At 47.7% G+C, this 13,958-nt stretch overlaps 1 protein-coding gene across 2 annotated transcripts in view; it reads right to left on the bottom strand.

Annotated features, from left to right (window-relative positions):
- The window catches only part of LOC123137379 (glucose-6-phosphate 1-dehydrogenase, cytoplasmic isoform), a 14,874-nt gene extending 1,466 nt beyond the window's left edge, over positions 1 to 13,408 (bottom strand). Inside the window, exons 1-14 of one of the 2 annotated variants that reach the window (XM_044557120.1) lie at positions 13,223 to 13,408; positions 12,107 to 12,331; positions 11,802 to 11,887; positions 11,599 to 11,647; positions 11,341 to 11,527; positions 11,045 to 11,202; positions 10,890 to 10,958; positions 10,634 to 10,692; positions 10,154 to 10,190; positions 9,857 to 9,928; positions 9,567 to 9,714; positions 9,147 to 9,242; positions 8,293 to 8,363; positions 8,090 to 8,205 (exon numbers count right to left, since the gene is read on the bottom strand). In XM_044557120.1, coding sequence (XP_044413055.1) covers positions 8,090 to 8,205; positions 8,293 to 8,363; positions 9,147 to 9,242; positions 9,567 to 9,714; positions 9,857 to 9,928; positions 10,154 to 10,190; positions 10,634 to 10,692; positions 10,890 to 10,958; positions 11,045 to 11,202; positions 11,341 to 11,527; positions 11,599 to 11,647; positions 11,802 to 11,887; positions 12,107 to 12,289 — 1,331 coding nt within the window. In that variant the 5' untranslated portion in view covers positions 12,290 to 12,331; positions 13,223 to 13,408. The other variant, XM_044557121.1, reaches the window with a different exon arrangement.
- Positions 13,409 to 13,958: the final 550 nt, after the last annotated feature.

The following is a 13,958-nucleotide window of genomic DNA, read 5'->3' as shown; positions in this document are numbered from 1 at the left end:
ATCCGTTGCCAAATACGTTGTGAAAGTGGACAGTTTAGGAATATGTGTGAGCTGGTTTCACCATCATATCCACAGCGCGGGCATAGTGAGTCGGTGACGATATGCTTGCGCTGAAGGTTGCTTTTTGAGTTGAGTCGATCCCGAAACAGGAGCCATGCAAAGATCTTAACGCGATTTGGAACGCGTGAAGACCAGATGGCAACGGCATGCACGTCGTGGTCGTCATCGTGGGAGCCCATGGTTAGCGCATATGCTGCCCTCGTGGAGAAGCATAAGCCACCGTTGAGGTAGCGCTCGTCCGGTCCTGTCGACAACCGGAAATCCTGCAAGAGAGACAACAAAACGCACAACTCGGTAGCAGCATCAGATGTTAGGCGGTTCCGGAGGATTGTTTCCAAACCGTGATTCAGGACAGCAGCCACACGAGCTAGTGGTATAGTGGTGTGTGAATATAGGCAGGGGAATAGAGTAGCAAGGGGTTGGTTGTGTATCCACGTATCAAGCCAGAAGTACGTATTAGTGCCAGAGTTTGTGAGTACAAAAGAGATGGCATGAAGTGCTGGCAGCTGTTGATTTATTGTTCGACAAATAAAGGAGTGACTATTTTGTGGAGCAATGAGGGCATTTGGGTGTTGTAAGGCGATCCAGTCTAACCAAGGTGTTGTGTCTGGTAAGAGAGCTTTTACAGCAAATTTCATAAGTAGGCATTTGTTTTGCTGATGAAGATTTTTTAGGCCTAGACCACCACAGTTCTTTGGTTTACACACATTTTTCCAGGCAACTAAGCATTGAGCACCAGTGCAAGTTTCCTCCGCAGCCCAAAAGAAGGCTCATCGAAGAGTCTAGGGTTTTTAGAACACTCTTGGGAATGGGGAAGACTGACATGAAGTAGACTAGAAGGGAGTCGAGGACAGCCGATAATAGGATGAGCCTATCCCCTTTGGAGAGGATTTTTGCGCGCCAGCCCGTCAAGAATTTACGGCAACGTTCGATGATCGGTAGGAAGGCATTTGTAGGTAGTCGTGTGGGTGTTAGGGGAAGGCCTAGGTAGATCTGCGGAAAGCTTGAGGTTGGGCAGTGCAAGGTGGAGGCAATGGAGTCTACCATGGCAGTGCTGATGTGCATGGGTACGAACGTTGTTTTTGTGAAGTTGATAGTGAGGCCAGTGGCCATGGCGAAATCGTGAAGGATGTATTTTAACTGTTGAGCAGCGGGATTGGATGCCTTGGCGATGATGAGGGTGTCATCAGCATATTGTAAGACGGTTGGCGGGAGATGTGAGAACAGGGGGTGACTGAGATGAGCTAGATCGCAGTCTTGCTGGATCATTTGTTGTAGGAGATCAGCAACGATGATGAAGAGGTAGGGCGAGATAGGGTCACCCTGCCTGAGCCCATTTTTGCAATTTATCCAGTTTCCGGGGATCCCATTCAACATGACGGCAGTTTTCCCGGTTGCTAGGAGGTCATGAACCCATGATGAGAATTTTGGCGGGAAGCCGCGGCAGCGTAAGATGGAAGTAAGAGAGTCCCAAGAGAGGGAGTCGAAGGCTTTGCTAAAGTCCAATTTAATGACCATGGTTGGGGCTTTTCTAGTATGGCATGCGCCTATGAGGTCTGCAGCGAAGATAAAGTTTTCGGCTATGCTACGCCCTGGGATGAACCCAGTTTGGTTGCCATGGACAAGCAGTGGTATTATTGGTTTTCGTCTGTTGGTAAGCACTTTCGCAACGGCTTTGATGGGACAATTTTGGAGGGAGATCGGGCGGTATGCGTCGGCAGTGTTGGCATGATCTTTTTTGGGTAGTAGAATGAGGTGAGCTCTGTTAAGGCTTTCAGTTTGGGCGTTAAGGTTTTGGAAGTCCGTCATGAAGGAGTGGATGTGAGCCTTAACCAGGTTCCAGTATTTTTTGTAGAACAGCGGGCCGAAGCCATCCGGTCCTGGGCTAGCTAGGGGGTTCATTTGGAGGAACGCATTTTTAATTTCATCTAGTGTGAAGGGGGAGTCCAGCGAGTTAAGCTGTGGTAACGTTTGTGGGTAGTACTTTTTAGGATCGAAGGGCCAATAGGTGTGTGGTGCTGAACCTATAAGTGCTATGAAATGATCTTTGAGAATGGTCGCTTTTTGAGCATGAGAGTGGAATTCAGTTCCATCAGTTAGTAGGGAAGTTATAGTATTCTTGCGGAGACGCTGTGACGCGGCAGCATGAAAATATTGTGTGTTTTCCTCCCCATCAATTGCAGCACGTACTTTACCTCTTTGTTTCCAGAAGGCTATTTTTTCAGCAATAGCTGAGTGCAGGGTATCGGAGACAACAAAACGTAGTCTTTTTTCGGCGTTGGAGAGAGTTCGAGCCTCCTCCTTTAGATCGATGAGATTAATGATTTGTTTTGCAGCCGCCTCGCGAAGGTGTGCTGGCGATCGCTTGGAGGCCCAATTTTTTAGGTCATATCTTGTTCTTTTTAGAGCTTTTGCAAGGGCAGCGGCGGATGTTAGTTGCTGGGTCGAGCGGTGGTTTGGGGCCCAACATTTTTGTATTATTTGCTGGCAAGCAGTGGATAGAGTCCAAGCTGATTCGAATCTAAAGTGGCGTGTCTTTGGGACAGTTGTTTGGATATTTAGAATTAGGGGAACGTGATCAGATGTAATTCGTGGCAAAGATGAGAGAGTTGTATTGGGGAAGACATTGTTCCAAGCCAGATTGAAGAAAGCTCGGTCTAGTCGTTCGAGGGTTGGTGAAGCTCGTTTGTTGGACCAGGTAAAGCGTCTGTCTAGCAGGGGTAGTTCGATTAGTGCTAGTGCGTTGATCGTGGAGTTGAAGGCGCCAGCTTCCCGTTGGCGGAAGCTGCGTTTATTTTTTTCGTGGGAGAAGCGGATGAGGTTGAAATCTCCTACAATTAGCCAGGGAGTTTGGTCATCCTCCTTAATTAGATTGAGCTCATCTAGGAATGCCTGTTTGAGTTTGCGATTCGAGGGGGCATAAATGTTTGTGATGACAAAGGGGAGGGGGTGAGCGAGCGACGTGAGTTTGATGGATGTGGCGTACGTATGGTGGGAGTAGGAGATTAGGGAGAAATAGTTTGTATTAAAGGCGGAAATCATTCCGCCGGCCGAACCGTTCGCAGGTAGGAAATTTCTTTGGTCAAGAGATCGTGGCAGGAAGGAGTTGAATTTTCGGTCGTTAATGTCATTTAACTTACTCTTGTAAGAGTGCACAGTGGGGGTTGATACTGATTAGTTCGGAAAGGATATTACCGCACTTAGATTCGTCGCCTAGGCCTCTTACATTCCACGAGCAGATAGATAGAGTTGTACTACTCATGGGGAAACAGACGGACATCTAGACTTAACAGGGTACAAGCAGCTAGGGGATACATTTGGGATGCTAGCAGATAATTGAAGCAAAACAGGCGATTGCTCCGGGCACACTGGTGGTGGAATAAATAGGCCCTTGATGTAGGGTCGCGATATGGACGGCCGGCCGCCGTCGGGACGCCGCATGGGCAGGCATGGTTTTTTTGGGCACATCATGGCAGAACGTCAGCAGCACCGTTGTCCGTGATATCGGCACATGCAATGGAGTCTGCGGCCGCGTCGTCAGCACCGCAAAGCCTGGCGATGTCCGCCAGGGCTGCAGCAGGGGCTGGCGGAGCGTCGGGGATGTCGAGCTGAGCATCGCGAATGGCGTCTTTGAGCGCCTTAGCAACGTCAGTGGCAGTGAGGCGTTTAGCTTTGGCGCGGACAGCCTTAGTAGTCATGTCGGTGAAGACTCGCGGCTCCTTGGCAGCAAGGCGAGAGCTTCGGCGCAAGCTCATGGACTTGTCCGCCGAACGCTTGGCGCTGCGGCGCAGCTTGCGAAGCACGGATTCATGGAGGTGAGACTCTGCAGTTTTTGTTGCGGGGGTGAGCATGGTCAGGCTGTGTTCAGGTTTGTATATAGGGGATGGAGTGCGACATGGCTGTTCAGGGGCCATACCAGAGGATGATGCTCCAGCGGAGAAGGCAATGGTGGAGACGTCGATGTGAAGGCCTGGGGAGTTGGAGCTGTCATACGGGCTGAATGCCGATGGCAACTGCACAGTATTGGGTGGAGGGAGATCGTCGAGGTTGTCTTGGTTGTAGCCGTCCGGAGAGGGTGGTGGAGTGGTTAGGCTGAACCCACCGACAGCAGCGGCGGGTCGCGGCGAGGGGCGGCAGGTGGTGACCGGCGTGGTGGAGGATCCGATGACAGTTGAGGCGGAGAACGCCGTGGGAGGTGACGCCATCTGTGATGGAGGGGCTGAGTCGCTGTCGGAGGAGATGTTGACGACGGGATGGGCGCAGTCATCTGGTTCGTCGTCACCAGAGGAGACGTGGAGTGGCATGCCGGCAGAGGCGCCGACATGCATGGGAGTGGTGGTCGTGGCATCGAAGGCTGGGGACGGCGGGGGGCCGCGCGGCATGTCGTCGGTGGCGTGGTGGGTGTTGAAAGGGCCGCGGCTATGGTGACCGCGGCGGCCGTTCGAGTCCGAGTCGGAGTCGGAGGAGAACGGGGACGCGTCAAGCGGCCCCATCTGGTCAAGGACCGTGGCGAGCCTGGCGATCTTTACGACCTTGATGTCGTTAGATGGGGGGAGCTGAATGGGCAGGGAGTCCGGGAGCCGCCGTCGTCGGTCGACCATGATGAGGGCGCGAACGGCCGTGTAGTCGCGGCCATCGACGCAGTAGTGGTCGACCGAGCAGACATCACCAAGGTGGCTTAGCGCCCACCTGATGCCTGCGTCGTGCCAAAGCTCATGAGGGAACTCCGAAGCTTTGACCTCGATGAGCTGGTCGAAGACAGGCGACGCGCGATCAGCCAGCTCAACCGGCTCGAAGGAGATGTGGTTGCCTCGGAAGTCAATGGAGCCAAGGGCGACAAGGTAGTCCCGCACACTTGCGGACTCGAAGGTGACGCAGCCCGCACCGCGCCACGAGCCAGCCACGCTGAAGCTTGGGTTGCCTGCGTGCGCGAGGATCGCGTCGTGAATGAGTGTTGCCGGGTTGTGGACGGGGGAGCGTAGGTGGGCGAACGCGATATGGCTGACATTGTTGACGAGGCATGGGGGCGCGACGATGGTAGGCGCGAGCTCGATGGGCAAACCGAAACGGCGTCCATGGCGAGCAGACCCAGCGTTCGGAGGAGACAGGCCGAACGCTGCGGCAGCCCGAGCCTCATTGAGGGTAGCGCGAAGCGCCTCGAGGTCAATGGGTTGGGAGAGTGGTGGTGGAGCGGGAGTAGGGTAGGCCGTGGTGTTAGTTGTGGCGGATAGCGGGATGATGCGAGCGACTGGGATGCCGAGAAGAGGTGCTGATGGCCCGTTTCCGGCACGGGGCCAAGGGTTGGTGGCAGCGGCGAGGTCGGCTGGGGTAGGCGCCGTTGAGTTAGCCATGGCAGGAGTCGGCAGTGGGGTGTGTTGAAGAGAGAAAGCTGGGTTGGCGGCTGGAGTTGGTGGAAGGCGAGCGAAGAAAGGGAGGAGGCGGACTGCCCGACACCGGCTAGCTTTGTGGCCGGAGCACCAACAGCGAGCACACCGGATAGGATCCCGGCAGAGCTGCACTTGGTGATCCAGTGCAAGGCAGCGAAAGCAACGACGCTTGGAGAGGATAGGTGAGAGAGGGCGTTGGTGTGGAGTGTGATGGAATGCATTGCATGCGGTATTTATAGGAGTGTCTGAGTGGGGTGAGGGTGCATGTTGGAGGGGGGAGAGAAGAGCGTCCCGATAGGACATGGGTGGCAGAGAACCATCTATGTGTGGCGTCATGCATGCGGTCAAAGGGCTGGCCGGGTCACTGTTGTCAGATGGGGAGAGCAGGTGTTGCAGTTGGGCAGGGCATGGATGAGGCGTGGTTGACGCAAGCCTTGGAGGGATTCGATTCTGCCCAGATTCTTGGGGCTCCAGTGACGCACGCATGCATGCAGGCGAGAGCGGGCGTTCCACTCTAGTCGCGTGGTTCGTGGGGGGAGGGCCCAGCGCAGAGAGGCGCAGTGCATAGGCCGGTTCCACCGAGCCCAAAGCGGAGGGCGGTTGAGAGCGGTGGTGGGCATGCATGTCGAGTGTCACGGGCTCTAGGGAAGGAGTGGATGGGTCGAGTTTGTCTGTATGTAGATCGTGCGAAAGTCTCTGTCCCTCGGTTTGAACGTTGGTCAAAAGCAAAGCGGCCGAGGGAGTGCAAGTAGTGGATGTAGGGCGGTGGCAGGTAGCTGTTGGAGACGTGTTCGAGGTGAGTGTGCAGGCATGGATTGAGCCGTTGTTTACTTGGGTGTGTTCCTGTTCATTTGATTTGTTTGTAAGAGAGCGTTGCATGCATAGTGTGGAGGGGTGTGGGCCGAGGATGGAGATAGGCATGCTATGTTTTTCTGCGAGGTTTGGCTCGATCGTGGGCGGTCCGCGTGTCTGTAGAAGGAGCTGCTCATGAGCAGTGGCTGTGGAAAGTTGGTCAAAGAAGTAGAGAGAGAAGCATTTGAAAACCAGCGGCGAGCGCTTGAGGATTTCAAATCTCACCTCTTTTGTTATAACCGAGGAGCGGAACACAAATTGTGACAGCTTAGCTACCTGGAAAACTGGTTTTACCGAGAAGTAGTGGTCTAGGGCATTTGTTATGAGCATAATATTTGGGTTAACACTATTTGAATGGCAAAGGATCCAAAAGGAGATCGTTGGAACATGACGAGGTGGGTAAATATGACGTGTGATCTCGGTGTGGTACATGCTTAGAATCCGGTTAAAGAAATTGAATCCGTGACGGGAAGGCCTAACCTCTTTTGGCGTGTCGAGCGGCGTTGTTGTCGACTCCGGCAGGGTTCCCGTGCCTGAGAGGAACGCGGGCAGAGCGATAACCACCGCAGGTGGTTGTTGGTTGATGGCGCACGGGCGTCGGGGCGATGCAGCACGCAGTGGTGCATTGGGAGTGGTGGCGGCTGAATTGACGACGATGATCGATGCGAAGAAGAAGGGTGTCGAGAGGGGGGAGCAAGCGGTAATCGAAACTTGCGCGGCCGTCGAGGCGACACAGAAGGAGTATGCCGAGTTGGATACTTGTTGGACATCGAAGTTTTTTGCCCTACCCCCAAACCTAGTTTGCAGCAGAGCAGCGACGAGGTAGCAGTCGAGAGGAAGACGACAATTGTGGAAGAAAATGATAGTATAGTGGGATTTTGGCGAAGCCTGGCAAGGTGGTGAGACCATGGAGCGTTTTGCCTGCCAAAGAGCAGCCTGGAAAGCGAGGCCAAGTGAATTGTCGAGGGTAAGTGTTTGTGAGATGAACCGAAAGGCGTGCTGCAAGCGATCGCCGATGTCAAACGTGAGCGGGGCGGCGTGAAAGTGAGTGGGCGTCTGTAGTGGCAATGGTGAGGGAGGCGAGGCCCGAAGGCGGGGGGCAATGGAGGGGGGTGACTCTCTTGCGGCATCCGCGGGCGAGCAAACGAAGAAGGAGATGTGGATGTGAGGCGAGGCAATTTCCTTCTCCCGGAGGATAGCCCAGGCTACCGGGAGCGAGGAGACGGTAAAGCGGAATTCCGAGGGTGAGAGTTGAAGGATCATGAACACGTCGGACTGGCCTCCCAGGCAACCTTGGAGGTAGCATGCAAGCATGAGACAGTCAATCTCCATGACGGCGCGCTCAATTTTAACACCAAGGTGGATGCCTGAGTTTTTGTGGCGGAAGGGAGTGATAGGCTGAAGGATGGCAGACCAAACCTGGTCCTCGAAGTCCGCTCCCATGGCGTTTCCAACACCAAGGGCGGCGCGGATGGCAGCGTGGATCGGGGAGTCATCCAGCCAGCAGTCCGGTGGGAGCGGAGGCGAGCAGAAAGTGGCTACGAGGAGGCTAGATGGAGTTGGGATTGGGATCGCAGGTGGCCGGAGATGGGACTGCAGCGGTGGTGGTGGAGGAGCGGCTGGAGGTGGGAGCGGAGGTGGAGCGAGAGCCATCCAAGCTGACCGACTAATTAGGATATGTTCGCTGGAGGGACGGAGACGACTGCATCTTGGTACGGACATGCGACGTGCAGATAATTGAATGTGTTGCAAAATAACTTAGCAGAAGATGAAGGATGGACGGCACATACGTGTCCAAGATAAGACGCTCGTACGCTTCTGGGATTTTTACATCTTGGTACCGTAGCCCATAGGATAAATCCAGTTCGCTCTGTTCTGTTGCCATTTCGAGCCCTGGTTTCTTTACCTGCCCAAAGTCATCAAGTTTGTCGACAAATATCAGTCGATAGCTACTGTATCTAGTTCTGAATTTTAGACAAGTAGTTGTACATACAGTTAATTTCATATACATGGCTTCCGATGGCTGCAGGCGTATGACAAATTCATTTCTTCCTTGTTTCTTGCCTGTACAAAGGTAAATAGCAACAAACACAGAGCTATTTCGATTCAATAGAAGAAAAATTCAACTTCGGTGCTAACAAGAATAAGATAATATTTTAAGACAAACAGGTTCATAACAATCAACAGTAGCGAAGATGATTTGGCACCATTTTAGTTGAGGCTTATATTACCAAGGGGTTTAACTTTATCATTTGGCGCAAATGATAAAGTTAAAATGATAGATTATCCCTAACAGTTCTAAAGAACAAAATTCAACATTATGAAGCATTTCTTGAGCTCTTTTACTCATGAGAAGATGATCAATTCTCGTCAGTCCTAAACAGGCATAAGCAGGGTTAACCCATGTCAAAGAAAAAATGATTATACAAATCAGTAAGGTCATACTGAAAGTACTGGACTTACTTGAATTTAGTGGCCTACTCCCTCCGTCCAGAAATACTTGTCATCGAAATGAATAAAAGGGGATGTATCTAGATGTATTTTAGTTCTAGATACATCTCTTTTTGTCCATTTTAATGACAAGTATTTTCGGACGGAGGGAGTACTATGTAGCAACTCATCCCATGTTCATATATTGTGGTAACTTCTCTAGGTTCTGTGCTCATTTTACGGGTATCACGTCATTACACGTTTTAAGCAAGTAATCTTCATATCAACACATTGGGCATGTTCTACATTGCACAGATTTATAGTGGGGAGTTGGAGTATTCTCTTTAGTATGCATGGCTTTTGCAAGACCAAGCTTGATGATGGCACATTTGGAAGGAGAAAAGCATCAGTACATACATCTAAAAATATCGCCCGGAGCATCCTTGAACTGCACACGTATCTCTGCTTTCTTAGAGCTTAGTGCTTTACCAGCCTTAAGGACGAAAGGAACTCCTACAGCACAATTATTCAAATGTCAGTAATGAAAGATAAATACGGGGATCTGAAAATTCCCAAGTAGTTTATAATGCAGTTTCATTTTTTCACTACAAAACTGAAAGGTGTATTAGACAAAATCTTCCAATCGTAACAAGAAACCGCATCGCAAATATTTCAGGAATGTGATGCAGGACTGATAATGCCGTAAGACTCTTTTGTCGCAAAAAGACAGACAGTTCAGATGGAAAAAAGTATGGATACTGGGTTAAGAAATATACTTGATGATGTGATTTTTGAGCTTTAAAATAAATAATCAATCATGGAAGAAGTAAAATATACCATCCCATCTCTCATTGTGTACCCTCAGTACAACGGACGCAAAAGTAGGCGTGTTGGATTCATTTGGCACTGTCGGATCATCCTTGTAGCCATCATATTGCCCAAGGACTACCTCGTCATGGTTTATACAGCTCACTGATTGCAGAACCTGACAGTGTAAGATGAATTTACTTCTAAGAAATAAAAACAAGGAGTTCATACTTAGGTATCACACCAAAAGTCCAAAGGTAGATTTTCTATTAAGCAGGATATAATATGGAGTATAGTATGATTTAAGGAGATGCAAGAACCTTGACTTTCTCATCTCTTATGTGCTCAGGACTAAGAGAGACAGGCTTTTCCATGGCTACCAAACAAAAGACCTGCAAATGAGATTGATAGTCACTAAGCAGAGCTCTAAATTCCTGGAAAAAAAACAGTACTCTCTTTCGAGGAATTCTAATGCATGACAGGTAGCTACTCCGCCCTGCTAAAAAAAATTAATATGAAAACTGTGATGCCATAGAGTGCTAACCATTCTGAATGACTGCGAGAGATATTCCCACAGTAAATAATTGCTACTATAGATTCATATGAGGACAATTTACCTGCAGCAAATGGTTCTGAATGATATCCCGAATGATACTGTAGCAACAAATTTGAGGTCAGATATTCAAATTGCTACAACAGGAATACCAATACATAATATAAACAGTAGATCCAGCAAGGTTTTGTCTTGCATCTGTTAACAAATGCCAGACTAATGCACCTGAATGGACTTTGAGTTCCGAAAATATTGGTGTTCTGTAAAAGAAATGTGCCGTTGGCTGCGTGGGCCTTTATTAATTTAAATCCAGACTCATGTGAGCCTTCTGTTGAAAGAAAGAAATGCGCAATTCGAGCTTATGAAATGCAGAGATGTACATGAAAAATATATTTATGGTGACATTGTGCACCATTAAAATTTACAATATATAGAAGAGATACTTTGCAAGTTTGCATCATAGTTTCAGCTTAAAGTATATGTGCTTGAAATAAAATGCACTCAGCATAAGAACTTCCTTGAAAAAGTTAAATTTACAACATACCCATATTGATCAAAATATCCTCCACGTCCATCAGTTCCGAAGTCCTCCCGGAATACAATCTGCAAGATAGGTTTATTACATGCAAGCACATACTGCTGTGACCATTATCAAAATGAAATGCTCCAACTATTTGAACATGAACTTATTTAGTTTTAGACAAACAGAAAAGGAATATGTATAATATTATATAGATATAAACAAAATATACAAAGAAGCACGGCAAATGGAAGTGTCCTAACAACCTAAGATTGCTTACCTGTACGTTATCAATGTTATCACGATTCCAGAGGGGCAGAAAAAAGCGATTTGCAAAGCGAAGCACGAGCTGCAAATATATGACAAGTTGATAGCATGAAAAACATTTACAAAAGCAGAAAAATATACACAGCTAACCAATAACACACAAATTACCAAGTTTTGGACCAACTCCTTTCCTAAATAGTGGTCAATTCTATATAGTTGTTCTTCATCGAAAAGCTCTCCAAGTTGGGCACTCAATTCCTCAGCAGAGTCTAAATCCTTTCCGAAGGGCTTTTCAACAATAACCCTTGTCCAACCAGTATGAGAGGCTGAAAGTAGAGCACAGTGGTTACCACAAGTAAAGAGAATGGATCTAAAATACTTAATTAACACATCCAAATAAATCATATACATATATTTTCAGTACTTTGAAGGGTTCAGCTTTTTTTCATTCAGAAGTAACTCACATGGAGTCATGCAACATGATCTTATCATTTTGCATACTGAGGGGTACACTGAAGGAGGTAATGCCAAATAAAATAGTCTACGGGAGTTTCCTGGTTGGTTGTTCTCTGATGTCTCATTCTCAGATATTGTCTTGTTTAGCAATTCAAATCCTGCCCCATTATCATATGAACCACTAACATACTTAATCTGCAAGGAAAACTCTTCATGGTTATATAAGTGAAATACCACACGAGCTATGCATAATATCAGCAACTCACTAATTGCAAAAATTGTGAAAGATGTTCATCTGAAGCTCCTTTGAGATATCTGTAACAATACAAGGATGACATTAAGACGCATTTTTTTTGGAACCAGCACTTTCATCATATATAAAAATGGAGGAAACACCATCCTCATACAAAGCACACCAATTTATTTGTACACAAAATTATTATATTAACTCCAGAAATGTGGACCTTACCCACGAATGCGTTCTCTTAACCCTTCATCGGACATATCTGATCTTGCATACCCAAATATATGGACTTCTCCAGATTGTATAAATCCCTGTCTTATCAGAGAGCAATATTCAGCCAATATGTGCCAAGCTGAGAAGACATTATGTACATGACATGAAGTACATTATACAATGATGTTCAATTATTTCTTTAATATAGTCATGTACGGTTTACATTTGGGTGCAAGTTAACTAACTCAAGATAGATTACCTTGTGCACTAGTTTATCCCCTTTGAACGGCAACTATTGCAAAGTTATGATAGATTACCTGTTGAAAAAGGTTGAAGAGTGCTGGAAAAGTTTTCTTTTTAGCAAGGTCTCCAGAAGCACCTAGTACAACAATGGACAAGCAGCCAGACTCTGAAGAAAACTCCAAGTCCTTCAAGTCTGACAAAGAACTCGTGCTAATTCGTCCCGATAATGGTGAAGATACATCCGATCCTCCTGACATGGTAGTCTAGTCTGTATGGTTTCTCCGTCCTTTCAAGATAACCTAAGAATGGAGAGGTACACTTAATCTCAAGATGTATGAGCTCTTCAGCTACATAACTTTGATCAATGCCAAGTTATTAATCAAGCAAAATGCCTCTTCACTGATTGACAGGTCCAAATGAAATTTTGCAACAAGAGAAAAAAAAGGACAGGGAACTAAAGTTGAAGGCCATCATAGAATAAAATAACTTAAACTGAACCTTGCTGTTCAACCATTGGCCATCGGTTGCCAAACTGAGAATGCAACATTTGAAACACAATCGCAGAGAAGTTTGTTGTAGTAGCATGTTCATGAACTAATAACCATGGATGTGCTTCAAGAAAAAACATGGATGTGCTAATGCTGCTATGAGATTCTACTTCTAGTCAAGTTAAAAATTACTGTCTGTGCAAGTAACTAACTGCATTGAACATGGCTCCCCCATATGCGTGAACATAACAATTGCGACTTCAGATCTGTTGCATACACTAAAAATCTCACTTGTAGAACCTTGAAACGGCATTACAGTTTCATATAAATAAAATAAAATGTAATGGCCCTATTTATGAGTAAAACCGGGCCGAAAAGAGTTTAAAAAAGACAGTATATGTGTTCAGAGGAGGAAAAGGGAAACATGATGTTATCCTATTTGGAGCAGTTAAAAATCCCCGCCCCAACTCCGAATTACGGAACGACTAATTAAGCAGCCTAGCGGTATGTCCAAGAACAAAACATGCAAACAAAAATTAAACCGGCGACGAGACCTATCCCATCCCGAACCGCAACGCGATCCTTCCTTCCTTGGGGACGGGAAGCAGAGCCGGCCGGTGAATTGACTAAGGACTCAGACCCAACAAGAGGAATCGTTGTGGTCGGCAGCTGTGCGATCGAGAGGAGGATGAGAAAACTGACCAGTGAACACTGAAGAGACGATGGGGCTTGACTTGGGGAGGAGGGGGTGGTGCCGGTGGGATGGGAATATTTTTGCTTTCCTTTGGGTTGGATTTATATGGCTTTCCTTTCTCGCCGCCGCTTTTATACTCGGCTCGCCCACGGCTGCTTCCACTCCCCTTTGACCCGCTGGCTGAACCTTCTTCCACCGCATCCACATCCTGTTCTGTTTTTTCTTTTTCTTCTAATTCTAATCCAATAAAAACAGAGGGAGTATTCAGTATTTTTCTCCGATAAAAGCATCTCCAGCCGATCCCTCAAAAGCAGCTAGAGAAGTAAAAAGCTTAAGGGGTCATGTCTGACCTAGTCGATCCCTCAAAATCCTTAGAGGAGTATAATTTTTACTCATCGCATTTTAGCCACTTATATTTACTCGACCAACGCCACTTCTCACAAGACCCCCCCCCCCCTCTCTCCTCCGCTCGACCGCATCCACTCCGCCGCGGCTGTCCTTGCCTCTGCGGCCTCCATGCGCCGCCACATTAGTCTTCCTATTAGGTTTTATTAGGAGAACTCAAACGGTGGAACGGGCTATCGTTAGTAATTGACACATTATCGGTTTTAACATCTTGAGAGGCATGGTCATCAAGAGACTTTTCATAAGTAATGGTGAATTCATCATCTATTAGGATCTTAGCATTTTCAAGACAATCTTCTTTAAAGCCCTCTTTATTCCCTTTTTACAATCCAAGAAAAT

This window comes from Triticum aestivum, chromosome 6B (assembly GCF_018294505.1).
Source record: "Triticum aestivum cultivar Chinese Spring chromosome 6B, IWGSC CS RefSeq v2.1, whole genome shotgun sequence".
In the NCBI taxonomy this organism is placed as follows: Eukaryota; Viridiplantae; Streptophyta; class Magnoliopsida; order Poales; family Poaceae; genus Triticum; species Triticum aestivum.
This window is presented reverse-complemented; position numbering and strand designations above follow the sequence as displayed.